This window comes from Tachyglossus aculeatus, chromosome 13 (assembly GCF_015852505.1).
Source record: "Tachyglossus aculeatus isolate mTacAcu1 chromosome 13, mTacAcu1.pri, whole genome shotgun sequence".
NCBI lineage: Eukaryota > Metazoa > Chordata > Mammalia > Monotremata > Tachyglossidae > Tachyglossus > Tachyglossus aculeatus.
In genome coordinates, this window is record NC_052078.1 from 318,597 (window position 1) to 343,033 (window position 24,437).

General features: G+C 54.0%; 1 protein-coding gene across 2 annotated transcripts; it reads left to right on the plus strand.

Moving 5' to 3' along the window:
• The first annotated feature begins 8,624 nt into the window (after nt 1-8,624).
• Nucleotides 8,625-22,588, plus strand: WDR48 (WD repeat domain 48). 2 transcript variants are annotated; one of them, XM_038755879.1, is made up of 20 exons: nt 8,625-8,688; nt 10,618-10,758; nt 11,573-11,651; nt 11,966-12,048; nt 12,178-12,307; nt 12,879-12,967; nt 13,085-13,186; nt 13,415-13,639; nt 14,325-14,399; nt 14,896-14,998; nt 15,698-15,795; nt 16,250-16,357; nt 16,652-16,748; nt 17,048-17,143; nt 17,946-18,051; nt 18,578-18,665; nt 19,509-19,585; nt 20,128-20,320; nt 21,000-21,091; nt 21,384-22,588. In XM_038755879.1, exons 1-20 carry the CDS (start codon nt 8,641-8,643, stop codon nt 21,388-21,390), a joined length of 2,037 nt encoding a protein of 678 aa, XP_038611807.1. In that variant the 5' UTR covers nt 8,625-8,640; the 3' UTR covers nt 21,391-22,588. The 2 variants fall into 2 exon arrangements, with proteins under 2 accessions (XP_038611807.1, XP_038611808.1); XM_038755880.1 differs by lacking the exon at nt 21,384-22,588 and having other exon boundaries at nt 21,000-21,095.
• The last annotated feature ends 1,849 nt before the right edge of the window (nt 22,589-24,437 follow it).

Consider the following 24,437-nt stretch of genomic DNA (forward strand, 5'->3'; position numbering starts at 1 on the left):
ATGTTCTTTCCACTAGGAAACGATGGCTTCTCAAGTAAACCAAGGGAAACACTCTTGGTGACAAACTTACCAAAAAGGAAATCGGGCAGGACAAAATTATTTAAAGGTTCAGGTTAGAGGGCATTGGATAAACTCATATTTGAGAAAGCACTCAATAAAAACCATTGATTGACTGATTGATGGATTGGTTGAGAAGTTCACAGTGGAGTGGCAGAAATAGCATTAATTGAGAGTCCACTGGGTGCAGTGCATTGTCGTAAGCACTTGGGAAGGACAAAACAAGCAAGTAGCCACGTTCCCTGCCCACATTGAGCGTCCACTCTGAGTGTAATGAGGCTACCTGATGGGTTTGTAAAAAGGAAGTTATGGATGCAGAAGTCAGAGAGCTGGTCCCTCCCTTCCCATCAGAATGGACACCAAGCAGCCCCAAATTCCCCTGAGGCATTTGTCAGAGCAGGAATCCTGGCCCAACAATCTGACCCAGGACTGGCTGTGGGTACCGTTCTGGGTTTGTGCCCTGGACACTTACATCTTGGCCATCAATGGCGCCTCCACCATCCCTGTTCCTCCATGTGCTGATTGACCCCCTCCCTAAATTACTTGGTCCTTCAGAGGTCCGTCAGCCTTTCCCTTGGCCAGGGGCCCACTGGGACCCTCATTAGAGCTCCCACAGCCCTGAGGAACCTCCCTGGGAAGGGTTAATGGAGGCCCACCACTCCCTCCCACTGATTGACCCTGCTCACAACTCCAGAGCATCAGCTTTGATTCCTGCAGCCATCTTCAGGCTAATTGACTTCCAGGCATTAAACTTTTAGCAGGATGATCTCAGATGCCCCATGGGGATGGGGAAATTGCTTGGGAGTGTGTGTGGTGAAGGGAGCTTCCAACAGCAGTGAGTTTGAAAACACTTGCTCCATGTAGGGCGCCTCCCTGGGGACCACTGTCAGTGTCCAGGTGAGCTGTTGGAGGCCAAACACCAGGGGCCAAACCCCAGGGGTACTGAACACCAATCTTACTGGGAAAGCCATAGGATGGGACAGTCCAAACTCCCAGTTCCAGTTATTTACTTCTCATTCTCTCCATCATCCCCATCTTCCTCTCTTTCTCCCCATCTCTCCCTACTCCTTCTCCATTTTGGGTCAGTCTCCTTCCTAATGGCCTTCATCCTCAATCACCTTAGAATTTCTCTCTCACCCATATGAGAGACTTGTTCACCATAAGCATGTCAGGCGATGAGCAAATGCCACCTTAGGCGACACCAATGATCCGCCAGCCCAGGATTCTGACATCCATTCTCCCGGGGCGGTGGGGGATGGGGGGGGGGACCATCTAACTTCCTGGACCTTCCCCTCTATGCACCCCCAACATTTATCCAAGGAGTATCTTTTCATCATTACCATCTATTCGTCAACAACAAATCACTCTGCCGAGTGTTCAGCTTTGTGGTTTGTAATTGGGCCGGCCACACCTTCCAATCCTTGTGTCTACCAATTCTGTTATATTGAGTACTTAAGCACTCTCTTAAGTGCTTTATACAGGGTTCTGAACAAAGCACTCAATAAGTACCATTGATTGATTGATTCCCTTTAGCTCATAGGGAATTTCCCCCCCAGCCACAGACCCTACAAGAGAAAGTGGGAGGGATTGTTTCTGAGAAAGCAGAGGTGCAGCCTACCAAGCATGAAATGCAGAAGATTCGGCCCTATTTGTAGGCCACACCTCTGCTCTCTCAGAGACAATCCCTCCTGTTTTCTCTTGTAGGGTCTGAAATCAATCAATCAATCAATCCATCAATGGTACTTACTGTGTAGGGAACACTGCACTAAGCACTTGGGAGAGGACAATACAACGGAGTTGGTAAGTGCAAGGACCAGAAGCTTTAGCCAGCCCGATTACAAGCGCACCGAGTCCCTGTCAAGGGGGCAGGTATTCTTTGGACTCATCAAACTATGGACTTATGCTAGAGTAGCTGGATATTGGGTTTGAATCCTGTTCACACGACAGGCAGAAGGTCCCTTGAAAAGCCAGTTAGCTCAATAATACCCCTTATCATAAAATGAGCTGTAATAAACTTTCTCATTCTGGTGAAAAAGCGCTTCTCCTATCCTTCCAGTCCCCAGGGGCTACACCACTCTGTGGGTTCAAAACCACTACTCAGCTCTGCTCCAAGGGCTGTCCCCCGTGGGCCTAAGGAGAAAGAAGTCCTGATTCCCAGATGTTCTCATGAAGGCCAAGCTGGCCCTCTGACCAAGCTGGCTAGGAGGTGAGGCCACCAGAGTCAGACCGAGTCAAGTTGAAACCCAACAGAACTCTGGAATGAACTATCAGCCAAAGGCCAGGGGCTCGGCAGATGGAGGCTACTCTCTGGCCGGCATTTCTCATCATTGCTTTGCACGATTTTCCACTTGTGGCTTGCTGGAGTTAGCAGAGAACCACAGCCGACCCCGCCATCCCCAACAAAGGGGACAGTCGGGGAAGCCCAGAGCAGAGCTGAGCCAGGGTGGCTGGTGATTAGAAAGGAGTGGACAACAGTGCCCAGCAGGCTCCAGCCAAGAAAGCTAGAGATTAGAAAGGAGTGGACAGTACCCGGCAGGCTCAGGCCAGGGCAGCTGCTCAAAAAGCAGTTGATCTTCCTGGACCCCACAGAGATACCGTCCTTGGGCAGGATGACCCAGAACTGGCTAAATCTTCCTTGCTGGGTGAGCCCTTCACCTCCTTCTCCCCGATCCCCTCCAGGGGTTGCTGCCCAAGCAATTCTCATCTGCTTCTCACATTGGTTTTGAGGCTCAAAGGATAGGCTCTCCCGCTGAGCCCTGGAGGATAAGACGACTTCTTCTGTCCACAGTTCCCAAGACTTGACCTTGGAGGAGCCAGAAACAGAAGGGTTTCAATCCTCACACTACCTAACTGAGCAGCTTGGCACCTGCTGGGATATAGTTAGAACACTAGTTAGACTGAAGGAGAGGATTCAAAGCTCCTTTGGGCTCTTTGATGGCCCTAAAGTTTCATTTAAAATGCTCTCATTTTAATTTTCTGGATCACGTCCACAGATCCTGCTAAAGGGTGTCAGCTCCATGGGACTGAAGGGGGCAACTCCCCCATGGCATTGGCCTTTGGGGCAGGGCAGCATAAATTACCTAACCCTGTCCCTAGGAGACACTGAGAGCAGAGCTAAAATGGCATTTTGGACTTTTGTCCCCAGGCCGGCCTTACCCTAAGCTGCTTCCTGTTGTCTTCCCCAATCTCTAAGCCAGGCCAGAGGCTTCTCTCATGTCCACCCTCATATTCCAGAGAGAATGAGGTATTTGCCATTCCCCAGGCCCATCCACCAGGACAGCCTGAGGGACACTCCACGGATGAGGGGCAAATTGGACAGCCAGAGCCAATGTGCTGCCATGAGTCCTGTGGGCTATGTAGGGGCTGGGCATTTCCCAGTCAAGTGGGAGCTGCCACCACAGCCCAAGCAGCAGCTGCTGTGACTTGGCTGAGGCAACCCAATTTATTATTATTATCATCATTATTATTATTATTATTATTATAAAATTATAGTATTTTTAAGCACTTACTATGTGCCAAGCACTGTTCTAAGCACTGGGATAGATACAAGGTAATTCATTCATTCAATCTATTTATTGAGCGCCTACTGTATGCAGAGCACTTGGGAATCAATTTGTCCCATGTGGGGCTCACAGTCTTCATCCCCATATTGCAGATGAGGTAACTGAGGCCCACAGAAGTGACGCAGCAGACAAGTGGTGGAGCTGGGATGATAACCCATGACCCCTGACTCCCAAGGCTGTGTTTTTGCCATTAGGCCATGCTGCTCCTTATTTATGTATGCTAATGTCTGTGAGCTCGTTGTGAGCAGGGAATGTACCTGTTGTTATAGTGTACTCTCCCAAGCTCTTAGTACAGTGATTTGCACACAGTACGCACTCAATAGATATGATGGATTGAATGAATGAATGAACGGAGAAAGAGGCTGAGGAGCAGCTGCAGCAGAGCACAAACTTTCTTCCTTCCCTCTCTCCCCTTTTCCCTCTATTTTTCCCTCTCTCCCCTAGGCTCCACCCCACAGTGCTCCACTCCTAGCTCACCCCTGGCCCTTCAGCACAGTTGATTCTCCCTTGCCCCTTCTATTCTCAGATTGTGAGCCCCCTCAGGGCTATGGACTCCAATCTCCACCTCTGCATACTTTCCCAATATTGAGAACCATAAGTGCTTAATAAATGCTTGGTGGCTACTGCCATCGAGTGAGGCAGATTAGAACTGCATGCTGCTCCGAGCCCACTCTATATTAATAATAATATACGAATTTATATTAATTCCTCCCCCTAGCCTGGAATGCCCTCCCTTCGCACATCCGCCAAGCTAGCTCTCTTCCTCCCTTCAAAGCCCTGCTGAGAGCTCACCTCCTCCAGGAGGCTTTCCCAGACTGAGCCCCCTCCTTCCTCTTCCCCTCCACCCCGCCTTACCTCCTTCCCCTCCCCACAGCACCTGTATATATGTATATATGTTTTTACATATTTATTACTCTATTTATTTATTTATTTTACTTGTACATATTTATTCTATTTATTTTGTTAATATGTTTTGTTTTGTTGTCTGTCTCCCCCTTCTAGACTGTGAGCCCGCTGTTGGGTAGGGACTGTCTCTATATGTTGCCAACTTGTACTTCCCAAGTGCTTAGTACAGTGCTCTGCACACAGTAAGTGCTCAATAAATACAACTGAATGAATGAATTAATTAATTAATTAAGAATAGAGTAATAGCTCTATTACTGCCACTACGAGGCACCGCACCTCTCTCTAACTCCAGCTTCTGCGGGAGGGAGGTTCATAGAGCCACCAGCCAGGCGGGCGAAGGTTGCAACCTCTGGGCTGGAAAGGGCGCCAGGCTTCCCAGGCCAGGCCATCGCTCCCGCCGATCACTGCAGCCATCTGGCCATTGGCCATTTAGCCTTGACCGGGATGTGAGCGTGGGGACTGGGCCATGGCACGCGAATAAAAATCCTTCCTGGAAAAGGCATCTCTACACACCCTTGACCGAGTGCCCGAGAAGGAAAATCCAGCCCAGAATAACTTGTGTCTCAGAAAAAGACAAAGAATAATTCCTCCAGTCTGCACCTAAATGGCTTCCACTTGCAGTCAGACGGGAAGATAAGGCAAGAGGTCAATTTAGGCCTGAATCCCACCCTGGGGTGGGTATGAACAACATGGCTCAGTGGAAAGAGCCCAGGCTTTGGAGTCAGAGGTCATGGGTTCAAATCCCGGCTCCGCCAATTGTCAGCTGTGTGACTTTGGGCAAGTCACTTAACTTCTCTGTGCCTCAGTTACCTCATCTGTAAAATGGGGATGAAGAGTGTGAGCCCCCCGTGGGACAACCTGATTACCTTGTAACCTCCCCAGTTCTTAGAACAGTGCTTTGCACATAGTAAGCACTTAATAAATGCCATCATCATCATCATCATCATCATTTGGTTCTCAGCCGGGCAGGAGCCAGAATAGCTCCCAGTACCTTAAAGAGTGAGATGCTACAGAGAACCTTAAAGCTGCCTAGAGCTTCCTATCAATCAAAATCAATAAATGGTAGGGCAGTGTGGTCAAGTGGACAAAGCATGGGCCTGGGAGTTGGAAGGACCTGGGGCCTAATCCCAGCTCTTCCACTTGTCTGTTGTGCAACCTTGAGCGAGTCACTTCACTTCTCTGTGCCTCAGTTACCTCATCTGTAAAATGGGGATTAAGACTGTGAGTCCCATGTGGGACATGGACTGTGTCCAACCTGATTACCTTGTAACTATTTACCCCAGCTCTTAGAACAGTGCCTGGCATAGTAAGCACTTAACAGAGACCATAAAAAAATGCCATGTACTGAGCACTTACTGTGTACATAGCACTACACTAAGTGCATAAGAGAATACAGTTCAACTGAGTTGGCAGATACATTCCCTGTCCACAAGGAGTTACAGTTTAGATAGGGTGACAGATATTACTATAAACAAATTACAGATACCTAGTACGTGCTGTGGGGCAGAGGGTGGGGTCAGTATTGTCTAATGTCAATACTGTCTTACTAGTCTAAACTGTTGTGGGCAGGGAACATGTCTCACCAACTCTCAAGTGCTTGATACAGTGTTCTGCACACAGTAATCAGTATTAAGTGCTAAAAGGGTATAGATCCAAGAGTATTGGGCAACACAAAAGAGAGAATAAGGGGAAGAGGGCTTAATCAGTGAAGGCCTCTTGGAGATGTGATTTTAATAAGGCTCTGAAGGTGGAGAGAGTGGTGGTCTGTCATACATTCATTCAATCGCATTTATTGAGCATTTACTGAGTGCAGTGCACTGTACTAAGCGCTTGTACATGAAGGGAGAGGGAGTTAGAAGACTTGGACAAGGGGTCAACCATGAGCTAGATGAGACTGAAGTACAGTGAGTAAATTGGTGTTGGAGGACCAGACATGCCAGCTAGGTTGTAGTAAATAAATCAGCGAGGTGAGATACTAGGGGGTGAACTGACTGAGTGCTTTAAAGGCCATGCCAAGGAATTTATTTTGGTGAGGAGATGGAAGGGCAACGCTTGGTGGTTCTCGAAGAGTGGGGAGATGTGAATGGAATGGTTTTTTTGGTCAGAGAAATGATGTGGCACTTAGCCCCTGGGAGAGCTCACCAGCCTGACAAGGCAACCCAACAGTGATGGTGAGGCCGGTGGACACAGTGACAGGGAGGCAGCAGAAAACCTGAATCTCCCAAGGCCCTGGAGACGGACAGCCAAAGCTCTCAGGCTTCTGGTCTCAGCTGAAAGCTGGAACCCGGGGGTCAATCGTACTGAAAACTTATACTCTGTTCCCTACAGCCTAGGACACTTACTCACTTCACGTCACATGCCAACTGGGCATAGGATCGGTCTCCAGAGGGACAGCATCCTACCGGGGGCTTGGTAGCAAAGAATGCCTCCATGTGGTGGGAGGAGTCCACAGGCTTCCCTAAACAGCAAGCAAACGGGCACGACGGCAGACGGCAGCTGGGACTGTCCACAGGGGCTGCCGGAACACCGGAACTGCTGGGCCACCAGAGTCACTGTTCCCGGGTCTCTGGCCGGCTCTCGTTGTGGACAGGGAATATGTGTGTTATATTGTTATATTATCATTTCCCAGGCACTTAGTACAGTGCTCTGCACACATTAGGAGCTCAATATATTTGTTCAAGTGATTCTTCTGCCACGAGCAGCTTCCTGTCTCTGCTCCTCCCCGAGGACCCTCTGTGCTGCCTCTAAGGACTGCTTTGGCCCTTCTAACTACTGTAGTCTCCCAAGCGCTCAGTACAGTGGTCTGGACATAGAAGACTGTCAGTTCCTTGAGTGCATGAATCATGTCTACTAAGTATATTGTACCCCCTCCCGCCCACCAAGCACTCAGCACATGGTAGCCTGCAAGTTCTCTGAAGGAAGGGATCATTATCCACTAACTCTACCGGACTCTCCTAAACACTCAGAAGCTCTGTTCCTCACACACAAACCTTCTAAATGTACCTTTTCCCAACTCTCCCACCTCCATCCTCTAGCTCACACTGTTTCCCTGGCTTGGAACCCCCACCCTCGGACCACAACTCTCCTCAGGTTCAAAGCCCTCCTGACAACTCACTTCCTCCCAGCCTATCTTCCCTGATTAATTCCCCCCATGCAAAGTAGCATAAACCCATCATCTAGTTCGAGCACCTATGAATATACATCTATTTAATTAATTCATTCATTCATTCACTCGTATTTACTGAGCGCTTACTGTGTGCAGAGCACTGTACTAAGCGCTTGGGAAGTCCAAGTTGGCAACATATAGAGACGGTCCCTACCTAACAGTGGGCTCACAGTCTAAAGGGGGAGACAGAGAACAAAACATATTAACAAAATAAAATAAATAGAATAGATATGTACAAGTAAAATAAATAAATATAGTAATAAATACGTACAAACATATATACAGGTGCTGTGGGGAAGGGAAGGAGGTAAGATGGGGGGATGGAGAGGGGGACGAGGGGGAGAGGAAGGAAGGGGCTCAGTCTGGGAAGGCCTCCTGGAGGAGATCAATCGTATTTATTGAGCGCTTACTGTGTGCAGAGCACCGCACTAAGCGCTTGGGAAGTACAAGTTGGCACCATATAGAGACGGTCCCTACCCAAAAGTGGGCTCACTGTCTAAAAGGGAACAGAGAACAAAACCAAACACACTAACAAAATAAAATAATAGAATAGACATGTACAAGTAAAATAAATCAATAAATAAATAGAGTAATAAATATGTACAGACATATATCCATATATACAGGTGCTGTGGGGAAGGGAAGGAGGTAAGATGGGGGGATGGAGAGGGGGACGAGGGGGAGAGGAAGGAAGGGGCTCAGTCTGGGAAGGCCTCCTGGAGGAAGTGAGCTCTCAGTAGGGCCTTGAAGGGAGGAAGAGAGCTAGCTTGGCGGAGGGGCAGAGGGACTGGGGGCATTCCAACGGTCCGAACGGTCTTGGGGAACCGTTGGCCGGGGGCGGCAGGGGGTTGGCGGGCGGGAAGGGCGTTGGGAGCGGGAGGAGGATGGGGCTGGCCAGCCTGATGGCCACTCCTCCCCGGATGTGACGGCGGAGTGTCAACATGCAAGATGGCAGCTCATCACAGGCAGAACACGGCGGGGCGGCGGAAAGTGCAGGTACCGCCCGCCGCGCCCCATCTGCCCCCGAAGCCCCCGCGACGCTTTCCCGTCCAGCCCATCCCCTTCTTCCCGGCGGACCGGAGCGGGCCGAGGGCCCGGATCGCCGGGGGCCCGGGCAGGGCCCGGACCCGGGCCCGACCCCACTGCCGGATCTGGGGGATCCGCCTGGACGAACTGCTTTCGGGCCCCGGGAAAGCCAGAGCAGCGGCCCACCGCAACACCCATCTTTATATAGCGCTCACTCCGTGCCGAGCCCTGGCCCAGGAGATGCAGTGTAATCATTAGCCTGGCCCCCGAGGGGCTTCCAGAGGTCGCCTATATCATCCCCCGTATGCCGGGGTGGGGAAACTGAGGCCCGGCGAGATTGCGTGACTAACACTGCAGGCCAGTGGTGGAGCCGGGACTAGAACCTGGGTCTTCCGATTCCCAGCTCCATGCCCTGCCCACCGGACCACGAGGCTTTCTTGACTTTAATCGAGGCCGGAGTCTCTATAAGGGTCGGGTGGGGCCGGGAGCCTAGGGAATCAATCAATCAATCAATCGTATTTATTGAGCGCTTACTGTATGCAGAGCACTGTACTAAGCGCTTGGGAAGTACAAGGTGGCAATATATAGAGACAGTCCCTACCCAAAAGTGGGCCCACAGTCTAGAAGGGGGAGCGGGTTAGGGGGGCGGGGGCGGGTGGGATCTGGAGTTCCCGGCCAGAGTTGGGTGGGGATCAGAGCCTCACCCAGGATGGGATGGAGTCCGGAGACCCTTTGGGGTTGTAAGAATGTGTTGCATGTTGGTCTCCCAGCTTTGAGGTATGCAGTGAGTTCCTCGGGGCAGGGACCATTAGATGGGTCAGTTGCGTGTACTGAGCACCTACTGTGGTCAGAGCACTGTACGGGGCTCTGGAGATGGTGCAGTGGCACTGGAGAACATGATCTCTGCTCACAAGGAATTTACAGTCTACCCGCGGTGGGGGCAACTCATCCTCCCCAGGCTTGCCTTCACTGCAGGACTTGGTTGGGGTCGGGGGGGGGGGTCGGGGGGAGGCGTGAAAAATCCTCTTCCCTTCCCAGTAGGACCACGGTAGCAACCTTCATATTGTGGGGCTCACAATTTTAATCCCTATTTTACAGATGAGGTAACTGAGGCACAGAGAAGTGAAGTGACTTGACCAAGGTCATGCAGCAGACGTGTGGGGGAGCTGGGACTAGAACCCAGATCCTTCTCACTCCCAGGCCCGTGCTGTATCCACTAGGCCAAGCTGCTTCTCAGGCCTTTTCCCTAGGTCTCGCCCCTCTTTTGCCTGCCTTTCAGATGACCACAACAATCATCTTTCTGAAGCACACATCAGAACACATCGCTCCCCTTTTAAAAGCCCTCCAGCACCCACCCTTTATGTCTCCCATGGAAGCAGAACTCCTAAACATTTAGGTTCCAAGCTGTCCAGCAACTGCCTCTTTCTTACCTATCCTCTTGCTGCTCCTGCTCTTTCCTTGCTCAAATAACCTGCTCTCTCACTCAAGACTCCCTTCCCCAACCCCTTGCACCCACCCTTCCCCCTGCTGGGAATGCTTACTTTCCCCCTGCTTTGCCAAACCCCATCCCTTCCTCCCCTTTAAAAAAGCCCCCATCTCCTTGAAGGATTCTCTAAGTCACCCCCAACCCATCAGTCCCACCATCCTCTCCACCACCACATCCTCCATATATCACCATCTGGACTTGTATTTTTCTTGGTTCCATCTGCACATATTCAGATGTTTGTTTTTCAGCAAGGTTCCCGTTCCCTGAATGACTGTTTCCTCGTTGTCTTGGGTGTTCTTGTCTTCCCTTCAGATGGCAGGCTCCTCCGGGAACCGGGCGGTGTCTTACACTTCTCCTCCGCCCCTGGCATCGGTAGTCGGGGATACACAAGCTGACTGTTTTAATGGTTTCAGGTCTCGTACGTGATTCGCGATGAAGTTGAGAAGTATAATCGGAATGGTGTCAATGCCCTTCAGCTGGACCCAGCACTGAACAGACTCTTCACCGCCGGCCGAGACTCCATCATCAGGATATGGAGTGTCAATCAGCACAAGGTCAGTTGGGATGCAGAGTCGTGTTCGAAGTTTGTTACCCAGACCAGCTGTTAGGTGCTCCAAGCTCCATGGGCCTGTTGTGCGTTGCTGTACTGCTGTGACAGCTGCCCTTGTTGGTGCATTGGGTGACAACGGCCCCCACCGCACAGTGTTAACAGCTAAATCGTGCAGCCCGTGCTGACTCCTCCCTCAGTTCGGGTCTCAGAATGTACCTCCCAAGCGCTTAGTACAGTGCCGTGGACACAACAAGTGTGCAGTAAATATGAACGTATGAATGAGTGTACGTGCCTTGGACTAGGCCAGAGCCCCCCAGTATGGGTCCGAATGGCTCTGGGCAGCCGAGCTCGAAAAACCCAGAGTAAAACATGTCGAGATGAAAATTTGATCAATCCAGCCCCCTCGCCCGCTGCTGAGTCACCACCTTCCAGGGGACGCCAAGATCTGCCCTGACCTTCCTGGGTCAGCTCCCTCCCACCATCCCCGCTGCCTGCACAGTTACTGAGACTGTGGCGGATGCTCGAGTTGGCGGCGAGGCTGGAATGTTCCTTGTCCCCGGTCGGGTCCCTGGGCCCGGGGCCGTCCCACTCCCATAAATCCCTTTCTGCTGGCTGCTGCAGCAGCCTGGGAGAGCAGCAGAAGGGAGCAGAGGGGTCCACCCTTTTAGGAGCACGAACACTCATTGTTGCCACCCAGGATGGCATGCCAGGCCTGGCCCTCATTAGGACAGGAGATCTCAGCGGCTTCAGACTTCATATGTGAAACAGGATATGTACATGGATGTCACTGGGTGTTGGTTCTTTTATTGTGATTTCAGCAAGATCCCTATATCGCCTCCATGGAACACCACACCGACTGGGTCAATGACATTGTCCTGTGCTGCAATGGGAAAACGTGTAAGTTGTCCGGGGGTTGATGGTAAGGAGAAGATAACGGTCAGGCCAGGTAGGAAACCCACCATCGGCCATGATCGTGAAGTACTCCTGGCCACAGCAGTTTTGTGCCCGTCTCCAGCTGCCCCCTTCCCACTGGGAAAGTTTGGGAGTGGGAGGTGGGATCCTTGGTTCATTCCTTGGAATTCTTACCGTTTCTTTCCTGAATGTTGAGTGGATGAAAACTGTCACTTCCACTCTCCTTTCCTTGGAGGAGCCTGGTCCCTTCCTGAGTCAGGCAAAAGTGCCTGAGATCTCACTTCTCTGTCTCTTCCTAGTGATCTCAGCCTCGGCTGACACCACGGTTAAAGTGTGGAATGCCCACAAGGGATTTTGCATGTCGACCTTGAGAACCCACAAGGTAAAGTGCCGCCTGCGGGCTCCGCCGTGCCCCTCCCCCCATCACCACACCGACCATGCCACCCTACCCGTCCTCGACGCTTGTGCCGGCAGCATTCCCTGACCCACGGGGTCCTGGACTGTGTTGCAGGATTATGTGAAGGCCCTGGCATATGCCAGGGACAAAGAACTGGTGGCATCAGCCGGTCTGGATCGACAGATATTCCTTTGGGATGTCAACACGCTCACCGCTCTGACCGCCTCCAACAACACCGTCACAAGTACGCTGTCCGGAGGTGGTGGGAGGGCAGGGCGCTGCTCCCGGCACCACTGCCCCAGCTTGGGCAGGACTGGGCACAGGGGCCGGCCCATTCTCCCCAACTTCCGGCCTTCCTACTCCACGGGCCCAGCGCAGAGCCTGACTTCAGCTAGGGTCGATGTTTGTCCAGCATTCCCTCTGGGCTCGTCCCAAAGCTGAGTTCACACTGTGCAGCAGATTTGAGAGAATCAGATCAGTCCCAGGCCCCGTCCCACATGGATTTCCAGTCCTTGTCGGGCAGAGCCGGCATGTTCCCATTTTGAGCCTTTTCCAAAAGTGTCATCCAGCGGAACCCTCTCAGTAGTAGCTTGTGATGATCGCGGGAGCCGTTGGCCCCAGGATCGGGCCAGCGGCAAAATAGGTTGATCAGCTTCACCTCCACAAATGGACACTTTTTAATAATGGTGGCATTGAGTCCTACTTCCCAGGCATCCAGCACTGTGCCACACTGCCTCCTCTTGTTTCAGCTGTCTGGACGGTTTGCAGCGGTGACCTGCAGTAACCTGCAGCTTTCTTTCCTGTGTCTTCCCCAGCATCTTCCCTGAGTGGGAACAAAGACTCCATTTATAGCCTGGCCATGAACCAGCTGGGGACCATCATTGTATCGGGCTCCACGGAAAAGGTAAGAGCAGCCAGCCCTCCTCGTATGGGTGTCGGGGGCAGAAGTTAGGAGGTAGTACTGGGCCCGAAAATGCCCGGGGTCCAGTCACAATGGTCATACGGTCGTTCCGCATCACAGGTGTTGCGGGTCTGGGATCCAAGGACTTGTGCCAAGCTGATGAAACTGAAAGGTCACACGGATAACGTCAAAGCTTTGCTTCTGAACAGAGATGGGACGCAGGTATGCGGGGCCTTGGCCGCCTCTAACGCACTCCTCCTGGGGCCAAGTGCACTCAGGCTTCTAGAGCACAGGAGCTGAATTCCCCCTGAGTCTATGTTCAGGCCAAGAGCAGCACTGCAGTGCTCTCACTCAAGTCTGGGGCTTGGGAGGTGGAAGGGAGGGACGTCCGGCGGGCCACTCTTGGGGCAGCTCCAAATCCCGTGCATCTGGGTCTCCTTGTTGTTTCAGTGCCTGTCGGGCAGCTCTGACGGGACCATCCGCCTGTGGTCCTTGGGCCAGCAGCGCTGCATTGCCACCTACCGCGTACACGACGAAGGCGTGTGGGCCCTGCAGGCCAACGAAGCCTTCACCCACGTCTACTCGGGTGGCCGTGACCGGAAGGTTTACTGCACGGACCTGAGGAACCCAGACATCCGGGTGCTCGTCTGTGAGGAGAAGGCACCGGTGCTCAAGGTATGTGGGGCCTCCAGCAGGACAGGTCCCTGGTCTCCACCTTGGGGTCCTTAGGGGAAGCTGGCATGTGGGTGGCACAGGTTGGCCATCAGGAATGAGAAGAGCTCCCGGGGCCTGGTGACAGTCCCAGGTTCAGAACTCTGATAGCCCCCACTACTTTGGGTAGTTGGCAACCCAACCAGAGCTGGCATGGGGCTCTAGAAGTCCTCGGGGCCTTCCCCACCAGTCATTGGGTAAGCAGTGGTGCAGGGAAAGCTGCCCCAAGCTGGGACCTGGCCCGGTCCTTGGGCATCAGGATCTCCAGGCGGGGAGAGGTGGGACGGTGGGTGCCAGGCCAGGGTCAGAATCATGTCTTTGGGCACTTGTTTGTAATAAAGGGAAATCCCAAGAATGACTGGGTCCTAAGCCTTTTGGAGTGTTGCAGTTGGCTTCTAAGTAGCCAGAGGCCAAGGCCCCACCCACCCCTGGGAGTCACTAATGTCAGCAATAACCAGGGCCTAGTTGGGGGCCTAACCCACCAGCGGGGGCAACGCCCCCCAAACAGGGTGGCCAGGGGAGCAGAGGGTGCTGTTCGATTCTTTGGGTCAGGCCGGTGCTACCTTCAGCAGCCTAGTGTAGACGTTCAAATCTCCCACCCCAGAGCAGCCTGGTGGCCTCACACGTGGCTATTGGTTTTGTGCTTCAGATGGAACTTGACAGGTCGGCGGACCCTCCTCCTGCTCTCTGGGTGGCCACTACTAAGTCTTCTGTCAATAAGTGGGTGAGTGGGCGACACTACTGAGCTCTGGCTGTCCCTGTCCCTACCCTGTTAGGGAAGATCCAAGGGTGAGCACTTGGTGCTGGATCACTGGGGGCAGGTCTGGGATGGAGAGGAAAGAGTCAGGAGTTTTGGATAGTCCTTGTTGGGTCACTGGGGAAGAGTCAGAGGTGTGGGATGGTCCGTCTGTGCCCCATTCTGTCCCTAGAACCATGGCGTTCAGGTGTCAGTCAGGCCTGATTGACCTTTGCTGCCATGCAAAATTAAACCCACTCAATTTCTCATTTTCACTCACCTCATTTAAGCTTACCTAGTGGCTTGGGGGTTTACACTGCTCTGGTCCAGTAGACTCACAGGGCCTTGGGAAGGAAGTGATGGGTTGTTTCTGTTGCTCTCGCCGAAGAGCCGGGGTCTGACCCCCAGCAAAAGGCATCACTGGGCCTGGGTGCAAGGAGGCTGATTGGCAGCAGTGACCTGCATTTTTTTTGTGTGCCGATAGACCCTGAAGGGGGTTCACAACTTCCGAGCATCTGGAGATTACGACAATGACTGCTCCAATCCCATCACGCCCCTGGGCTCGCAGCCTGACCAAGTGATTAAAGGTGAATGCTGAGGGACGAGGAGGGGAGGGGGAGGGGAGGAGAGTCCAGGCGGCCGCCTTCTGCTGCCAGAAAGACTGAGCGTGGAATTGCTCGGGGGCGATTCCGGGCAGAGCTGCAGCCCCAAACCTCGGGAAGCCTCGAGCCAGAGCTGGGTTAGTGAAGAGTAGGGGTGAGGTGAGAATGGCCATCCTAGCCAGGGCCTCAGTTATGTCCTCGAGCCCAGGTGCTGCCTGCTGGTTGCCTAGGGCAAAGGTAAATGAGAGGGAGGGGACTGGGGTGGGCAGACACCTGCTCGGACAAGCCAGCCAGGCCCCAGGGAGTCAGGCCTGAGGAGCCTCAGGGAGATGTAGAGGGATGGGGCCGGATAAGGAGGGTCCAGGCAGGAATAGTACAGTGCTCTGCACACAGTAAGCGCTCAATAAATATGACTGAATGAATGAATGAGAGCAAGGATAGCAGGGTCGGGAGACCCAGGGCAGGGCAGGGGAGAAGCCCACAGTCGCAGCCCCTGGACATGCTGGCGGACAGGGCCAGCTTTCCAGTATCAGGCCACGGCTTCCTCCATTCAACAACTCACCATCCAGTGGTCCAGGAGCTGAGTTCCTGACAGCCTCAGCGTAGGGGCTCAAGTCTTTCCCGGCTCCTGGCCACCAGCTTCCTTTCTGGGAGCATCACGTCAACCTACTCCTTGTCCACCAGGGGGCGCCAGCATCACCCAATACCACATCCTCAACGACAAGAGGCACATCCTAACCAAAGACACCAACCACAACGCCGCTTACTGGGATGTCCTGAAGGTAGGCATGACCCAGGGACAGTCAGGTCTGTCTCCTTGTAGCCTTAGTACTTTTTTTAGGTTACCAGGGTCGTTACCAGAAGAAGGTAGGCGGGGGTTGGAGGGGTGGGGGGGAGGAATAAAGTGTCACCAATCAATCAATGGTATTTTTTGAGTACTTACTATTTGCAGAGCACTGTACTAAGCACTTGGGAGAGAACAATACAGCAGAATTCGCAGATACTTTCCCCACCCCTAATGAGCTTACAGTTCAGAGCCAGGGGCGGGCAGCGGTACTCCTCCTCCAGCTGGGTGGTGAGAGCAGGGAGCCACCATAGTTGGACAATCACCAGATGGGTCTGCCCTCTTTCCTGCTGCTTGAGAGACCAAGTTGCCATCAGCGGGCGGGGGTTCATGATTGGAGACGAGGCTGACCAGCGGCTGAGTCACTGTTGACCTTTCTCTGGGACATTCAGGCATGTAAAGTCGAAGACCTCGGCAAAGTGGACTTTGAGGAAGAAATTAAGAAGAGATTTAAGATGGTGTACGTGCCCAACTGGTTCTCAGTGGACTTAAAAACGGGGGTGAGTGTTCAGGTTGACGTTGGGGCACGGGTGGTCGATCCAGGGCTTTTCTAAGAAATCTCACGGCCGACTACGCTTGCATTCTGTTAGCCGCCGAGGCCTTTGTGTGGGCGACTGGGAAGGAATTGCTGTGAATGACCCTAACCCCACTAGTGCCATCCCCTTTGGGTGCGATGAGTGGCCTAAGAGTGCTAAATCCAGATGGAAAGCAGCTCCCTCTCTGAGCCAGTGGAGCCCCTCTGATGAGGTGAGGGGCTGACCGTGAAACCCTGGATTTCCTTGGGTCTTGGGCAGATGCTGACCGTCACCCTCGACGAGACCGACTGCTTTGCTGCCTGGGTTTCCGCCAAAGATGCTGGCTTCAGCAGTCCCGACGGGTCGGATCCAAAATGTGAGTTTGCCATCTCTCTGCCAGCCTCTTTCCAAATGGCTGCAGGATGCACGTCCTTCCTGTAATGGAGCTCCCAACTCACCAGCTTCTAAGTGAAAGCCGTTCTTCGCTAGGCCAATGCACCGGGTAAAACAGTTTCCCTGGATTCAAGAGGAGGGGAGAGATTCCCACTCTCTACTCTTCTGGTCTCCTGATCAGGAGAGGAGTCTTTGAGGCAGGCCCAGGTAGTCCCGCCTTTGCGGCGGCTGCCAGTTCCCCAGCTCAACACTCTGCTAGCAAACGCCACCTCTGTTTTCCAGTAAACCTCGGCGGTCTCCTGCTTCAAGCTCTCCTGGAATACTGGCCTAGGACACACATCAACCCCATGGAGGAAGAGGAGAATGAAGCTGGCCACGGTGAGGGGCTGGGGGGCTTGGCCAGCTGATGCCATTTCACAGGTACTTCTGGGCTCCCTGTGGCCCGGGTGATGTACCTGTCTCTAGGACATTGGCTCGCAACAGTTTCCACTGCTGCTGTCTCCGTGGGGGCAGCGGTGCCAGCTCTGCCCAGACACAGTGTAGAAACAGGAAGGGTGGACAGGCACCTTCTCCCCCAAAGTGGGCCGCTGAAGTGACTGATGGCAGTGGGTGTGTGGGTTGTATCTGGGAGAAAAGCCTTCACTCCTACATGTAGGCAAAAAGATCCTACCGTATTGAAGGGAAATATCTGATGGAGTCTTCTGTCAGGAACGGCAGACGAACCTCAGTGCTGAGACCTCAGGACCAAGATCCTGCTGGAAGAGTTGGCTTTGGAGCTGGGGACTGGCACAGCACCATTCTCACTCTCTCATCCCAGTCCATCGGGTTCCCTCTGGGCAACAGAGTGGCCAGGCAGAGGTGCCCAGAGCCAGGCCTAGAGCCCCGGACCCCCCAATCCCCAGTCCCCAGCTCTATCCACTGCACCAACAGCAGGGCGAGGGGAGGGAGGCTGGTGGAGGGGTTACTGGAGGTCTGGAAGTTTAGAGCTGGGCTGGTCTGTCAGCAACCTGCAGCTGGTCTGGGAGAGTGGCCCGGCCTGGGCCCCTGGTCTCCCTTAGCCTCTCCACTTGGTCTCCACTGTGACTGACATAGCAACTTAAAGATTTTCCTACTCAAAGTGGGCACCTTGGAGAATCATGGCTCAGGTCAGAACCCTAAGCTGGTGCCCCTCCTGCCCTAGTGAACGGCGAGCAGGAGAGCAGGGTCCAGAGGGGCAACGGCTACTTCCAGGTGCCCCCACATACACCAGTCATCTTCGGGGAGGCCGGAGGACGCACATTGTTCAGGTATGGAAATGGCGGATGGCCAGACAGCTCAACGACCGACGTGGGGACTGGCCGGCCAGTTGGGGCTGTGTTCCTAGCATTCCCTGCCCACAAAAAGCTTCCAAATCTTCCTCAGTCTGTGAGAAAACTGGACTAACACTCAGGGGTGACAGCCTAGAGACCCGGTCCGGGTCCCACTGAGGCACCGTGCGCCACCCAAGAAAGGACGGCACCTCGGGAGTCAGGAAGGACTAGACCCCTCACGCGGCCCAGGCTTGGTCTCACCACTCTCTAGGGAGCACTGTTGTGGAGCTGTGAGCATTTACAGAAAATTTCCAGAGTCTGGTGGTAATAGAGGGAAACTCATTGGAATACCCAGGCAATACCTCAGTGGCAGGTCCACAGAGCCCTGGGGCGGTGGGAAGGGGTACAAAGATCTTGATTCCCTTTATTGGCCAATACTTGCATGGTTGGGGCTCTGGTCGGGCCTCCCGATATCTCCTCTGTGCCCGACTCCCCTTCAGAACTGCTCCCGGTTTGTACCCAGGCTGCTGTGCAGGGATTCTGGGGGCGAGACCGAGTCGATGCTTCTCAACGAGACAGTACCACAGTGGGTGATCGACATCACCGTGGACGTAAGTGGCACCCCATCCCACTCTTGTTCGGCCCCAGGGAGCTGACCAGAGGAGGAGACAGAGCATCTGTCCTGGTACTGAGCCCCCGGTACAACACACAGACTCAGCATTGTCCAGCAGTGGCCCTTTGCGGCATAGGTAGAGTTTGTCCACGTCCCTCCTCAACAGCAGGAGCCCAGGGCTTTGCTGACCCCCACTGTGGCATGAGGCTCCAGTCTCCCCGTATTAATAATAATTATAATAATAATAGTATTTGTTAAGCACTTACTGTGTGTCAAGCACCGTTCTAAGTGCTGGGGTAGATACAAGCTAATCAGTTTGGACACAGTCCCTGTTCCATTGGGCTCACAGTCTTAATCCCTATTTTACAGATGAAGTAACTGAGGCACAGAGAAGTTAAGTGACTTGCCCAAGGTCACACAGCAGACAGGTGGCTGAACCAGGATTAGAATCCAAATTCTTCTGACTCCAGGCCCATGCTCAATCCACTGTGCTGCTGTTTCCCTTGAGGGAGGAGGAATTGAGGAAGGGTCGGGCAGAGCACTGGTCGGCCATTTGGCCGGAACTTCATTGGGACTTGAGCCCCAGTGTCCAGGAAAGACCCTCTCCTCCTTGTCGGCGTGGCAGAGAGAGCCTTACACCGCTGCTGCTCCCCCTCACATTTCCCTCCCGGCCCGCTCTCAGATGCTCCCTGGAGAGTCTTCTCTCCAGCCGGTGGAGGCCGCTCGCCAGAGCCGTTTTTAGCTGTAAAGCATCTATCAGACCATGTGTCCAGCCAAGAGTTTGCTCTGCAGCCGAGGAAACTGGCACCGGGCTTGACGATCGGGTCCTACTCTCTTGCAGAAAAACATGCCCAAATTCAACAAGATCCCCTTCTACCTCCAACCACACTCATCGTCGGGGGCCAAGACTCTGAAGAAGTAAGCCAATAGCACGCCGGTTTCTCTGCTTGTGTCATTGCCCGGACTCCTGCTCTCTAAACCAGCTCCAACCCTCGGTGAAGTGGTCCAAGGCTCTCAACTTGTAATGTGCACCTGGTCTGGGTGGCCCAGTGCCCCAGAACCAGTCCAGGAGAACTTACTCCCCCAGTTGCACAGAAGTGGGCATCCCATTGGTGGGGTGGGGGTAGACGGCTGAGTCTCTCTGGAGCAGTTCTGATTGCTTCAACCCAAGCCTCGAGGTGCTCCAGCTTGTCCACTTATCGTGGGACTGACCAGGGACAGATCACTCTGGGCTCAGATCCTGTTCAAATGGATTCTGAGCACTGGTCTGGGGACCCCACCCTGATCACCATGTCCAAACTGGAAAGGAAGTTCCTGTACCTTAACTTAACATGGCAGGCAACCAGCAGGCCATTCAGGGGGTGATGGTGGCCTTTTTGAATGGGAATGGGCCCCACGGAGCTGAAGTGAGGAAGCGACGGGCTTTGGTGACTCGTGGCCACCTGGGGCTTGTCTTGCAGAGACCGCCTGTCAGCCAGTGACATGCTGCAGGTAAGGAAGGTGATGGAGCACGTCTATGAGAAAATCATCACCCTGGACAATGACTCACAGACCACCAGCTCCTCCAACAATGAGAAGCCCGGGGAGCAAGAGAAGGACGAGGACATCTCGGGCTTGGCAGAGGAGAAAATCGAACTTCTGTGCCAGGACCAGGTGAGGGGCTAGGAGGCCACGGCCCAAAGCGGGACTGGAGGGAGTTGGGGGCTGGGCCTGGTCAGAGGCTTGACTTTCCCATTGCTCATGGGAGGGCAGGTTCCTGATGATGTGGGGGGGTAAGCGACCCCCCAGCCCCTTCTGCCTGCCCGGCTCAGAACTCTATCTGCTATGAGCACTAAGAGGGCACGTGTACTGGGCACCCTCCCTGAATCTAGCTTTTAGCATTCCCTGGCCCACCCACTGCTAGGTACCACAGCCCTGGCCCTTGCTCCGGTGTCCAACCGCAGCAGCCTGGGGGTTACGAGAAACTGTATCTTCCCCTAGGCTAATCCCTCCCCTCCAGCGTGTCTTCATTCAGTTGTATTTATTGAGCGCCTACTGTGTGCAGAGCACTATACTAAGCGCTTGGGAAGTGCAAGTTGGCAACATATAGAGACGGTCCCTACCCAACAGTGGGCTTGCTGCGGTGAGAACTGCAGGAACTGTGAGGTCTGAGCTGCAGCCTCTCCAACCTCCTCCCTCTAAGGCCACTGCCAGCTGCTGCCAGAACATATTCTCTCTCTCACACACACACACACACACACACATGCACGTCCCCACCCCCCCCACCCCCCCCCCCTACCCGTGTATGTGTCTGAGGGTTCCATGAGCAAAAGCAGCGGCTTTTGCTCCTCAGGTTTTGGACCCAAACATGGACCTGCGGACGGTCAAACATTTCATCTGGAAGAGTGGCGGCGACCTGACCCTTCACTACCGCCAGAAGTCCACGTGAGCGGCCGGGCGGGTAGTGGGTGGGTGGGGGGATCCGGCATCCCTTTGCCCGGCGTGGCCACGAGTGGAGGGTGGACTGGATGGACGTCCAGACAGAAAGAAGGTGGGCGACTCCCCAGTACAGCAACCGCGAGCCTCTGAACCTTAGAACTGAACTCTGGGGCTGAGTGCCCAGGCAGCTAGGCCAGGGTGGCCAGGGCCCCACCATTGGCCCTAGCCACCACCACCGCGGGCCCCTGGCCACCTCCTCTGTGTTCCAAGAGATTCTTTCCTTCGTCTGCTCCCCCAGGGCATGAAACGCTGCTGCGTCTCTCCCCCCTGCGCCCTGGTGAGCGTAACCCCGGCCAAACCCTGTCCCCAATCCCACCGAGCCCCGAATGTAGCTCAGCCCACCTCCCCCTGGATCTCTCCCACCTCCCCGGTGTAGCTCAGCCTGGCCCTAAACAGAACTCAACCCACCCACAGGGGAGTTTTTCTAGAGAAAACACATTCCGTGCCCGCGGTCCTGCCCCCCAATAGCTTTTCAGAGCAGGCAGAAAGGCGCCATTGACACTGTGAGGCTGTCCGGGCAATCCAAACTGCAGTTTACATACAGCTGTCTGTATGGGCCTTGTGGGAGCCTCACCAGAGAGCTGGGGGAGTCAGTGGCTGGTCCCACAGCAGAGCCGGGCTCTGCCAGCCCTGGAGGACAGCAGTGCTCCCTGGCTCCCACCATGCTGCCTAGGTATGTGGACTACCATACCAGGCACGCTGAAGCCCCCTGCCCCCGGGCCAGACATCTTGGTCTACAGTGGCGGTGGACAAAGTTGTTGCAGCCCTTGCCTGCCGCTCCTGACCCAGGACAAGCTGTGCTTGCTGCCGCCTCACCAGATGGTGGGAGCTGGATCTGGGTCTCGGTGTTTCCTGTTCTAATACCTTCAAACTTCCTCGCTGGCCACACCCCACAGACAGCAAAAAGTTTCCGCCAGTGACAGAAGAAGCCACCCACTGCCTGGGCTGCCCCTGGGCCCACAGGACTAGTGCCATTAGACTGCAGCCCGAGGGCCTCCAGCGGGCACCTGTTCATGAGGCCAGAGAAGGGGGCTCCCAGATTTGCCAGCGGCCATCAGGGGGAAAATCCGTTAACCTCAGAGATCCAGGTGGTCTCGCAGCATCCGGACATCCTGGTCTGGGCAGCATTGGGGGGAAGCAGGAACTCTCATTCCCAGCAGGCTGCCTGAGAGCCAGTCTGCCCTGGACCTGCACTTCCCCGTCCAATCATCTGGTCATCTGGGTGTACGTGTGCACATCCCTCCGGTTCAACAGAAGCTGCTGCCCACTTCTCTGGTAGGACTGTCCTCAGACGGCAGGTGTTCTTGCCATCTCTCCTCCCACCTGAGAAATCCTGTGATTTTTGGCCCATCTCACGGAGGGAGGGAGGGTCAGTGGGTTGCTAGTAGCTGGTCTGTGTTTTACAGGTGTCTGGAATAAAGGCTTTAGTTCCACTGTTTCACACAGCAGGCCACTCTCCCGTTCCACTCCGCCCCTGTAGGTGGGTGGTTCATTTCACCACTTTGGCCCAAACGATCCCAGGCCTGGTCCATATCTCTGGACCAAGTTGACAAGCCCACTCTCTCTTCCCTGTCCAATCAGGACCAGGGAAGGGAGGGTTAAGGAAACCCACAGACCATCCAGAATTTCATTTACACCTTTGCGCTCGGAGCTGTGTGACAGGGAAATCCCCTGACCCATTTCTTACCCAGAAGTCATCCCAGCCTCTTCTGCAATCAAGGAGTTGGGAGGAGCAGTCAGAGGAAGTTGGTGGGGAGTGGGGAAGGAGGGGCTTACCGGGTGGGGTTTATTAAAATGCAGACTAACATGGATTGTGGTGTGTGGAGGTGGGCTGTCCAGATAGGCCTGGAATTCCACCCACTGGATATTGCCCACCAGAGGGGCTTGCGTCTCTCCCCTGCCTGCCCACCCACCCAGGGAAATGGTGAGGTCAGAAGTACAGAGCAGGGACCCACTTAGTAGGGCCCAAGGATGAGCACAGCACTATGGGTGCCTGACCGTCAGACTGATGGGATCTAATCCAGCCATCACCTTGGGCCTGAGGTCACATGCATTCAGTAGGTGGAGGGAGGGGAGGGATTTTTACCATTGGGAATCCCCCACCGGGTGGATGGGTGTTTGGATTGCAGCTTTCTTGTCTCTCAGGATGCACTCTGCCCCCTAACTATACTCCCCCCCACCAGCCCCCAGCCCCCAAGCCCTATCATAGCAACTCCTACTGTGTGACCAGATGGAAACAGTATCAGAGGATGATGGGGAGCCAGGTTCTAGTCCCAACAGGTCACTTGCCCTCTCTGAGCCTAATAATAATAACGATGGTATTTGTTAAGCGCTTACTATGTGCAAAGCACTGTTCTAAGTTCTGTTCAGTGGGAGTCCCTGGTTTCCCTTCACCCCTTCCAGAGGTATGAGGACAGAATGAGAAACAGAGGACCAGTGAGGCCTATAGAAAAAAAGCACAGGATTGGGAGTCATCAGAGGATCTGGGTTCTAATCCCCACTCTGCCACATGTATGCTGTGACCTAGGGCAATTCACTTCTCTGCACTTCAGTTACCTCATCTGTAAAATGGGGATTATGACTGTGAGCCCCACACAGATCCCGGACTGTCTTCAACCTGAATAGCTTGCATCTACCCCAGTTCTTACTCCAGTGTCTGACTCGTGATCACGTAGAAATGCCAGACCAAATCATAAGGGCATTATTCCACAGGTTTGGCATCTTCTTTAGGGCAGGCAGGGCCCAGATCTCCACTCCTGCATGATGAGCACTGCACAATACCCCCAGCACGGTACTCTATTCAGAGGGGACCTAGCATATTCCTCCGCACATAGGAGCACAGCACAGCAGTGTTCTCAGTGCATACAGTACACACCCAGCCCACTGCTTCATGAGGAGGCCAGGCAACACTGATGATGATGAGAAGCAGAACTCGGGATTGGCCTTGGGTCAGACTTCTCCACGCCACTCAAAAACCAGTGTCCCAGACCCCAGATTTTTCCCCACCCTCCACTGTGCTGCCTCAGCCTAAGCCTTCACAAGAAACTGCTCAGCCTGCAACTATGAACCCCAGGAGAACATGGCCCACTCTCCCTGACAGGATCCAGGCTGGCCAGGACATCTGGGGTTCACAAAAAGAAGACTGTCCTTCCTGGGCGCCGTGGGGAGGCCGAACTTTGAACATGTCACTTAGGTCTTATGTGGGGAGGGGAACCCATGGTCTCTGCTTGGGATCCACCCAGCCCCTTCCCCCACGGGCCTTCAGGGTGACAAAGGTGAGGCCAGATCAGAA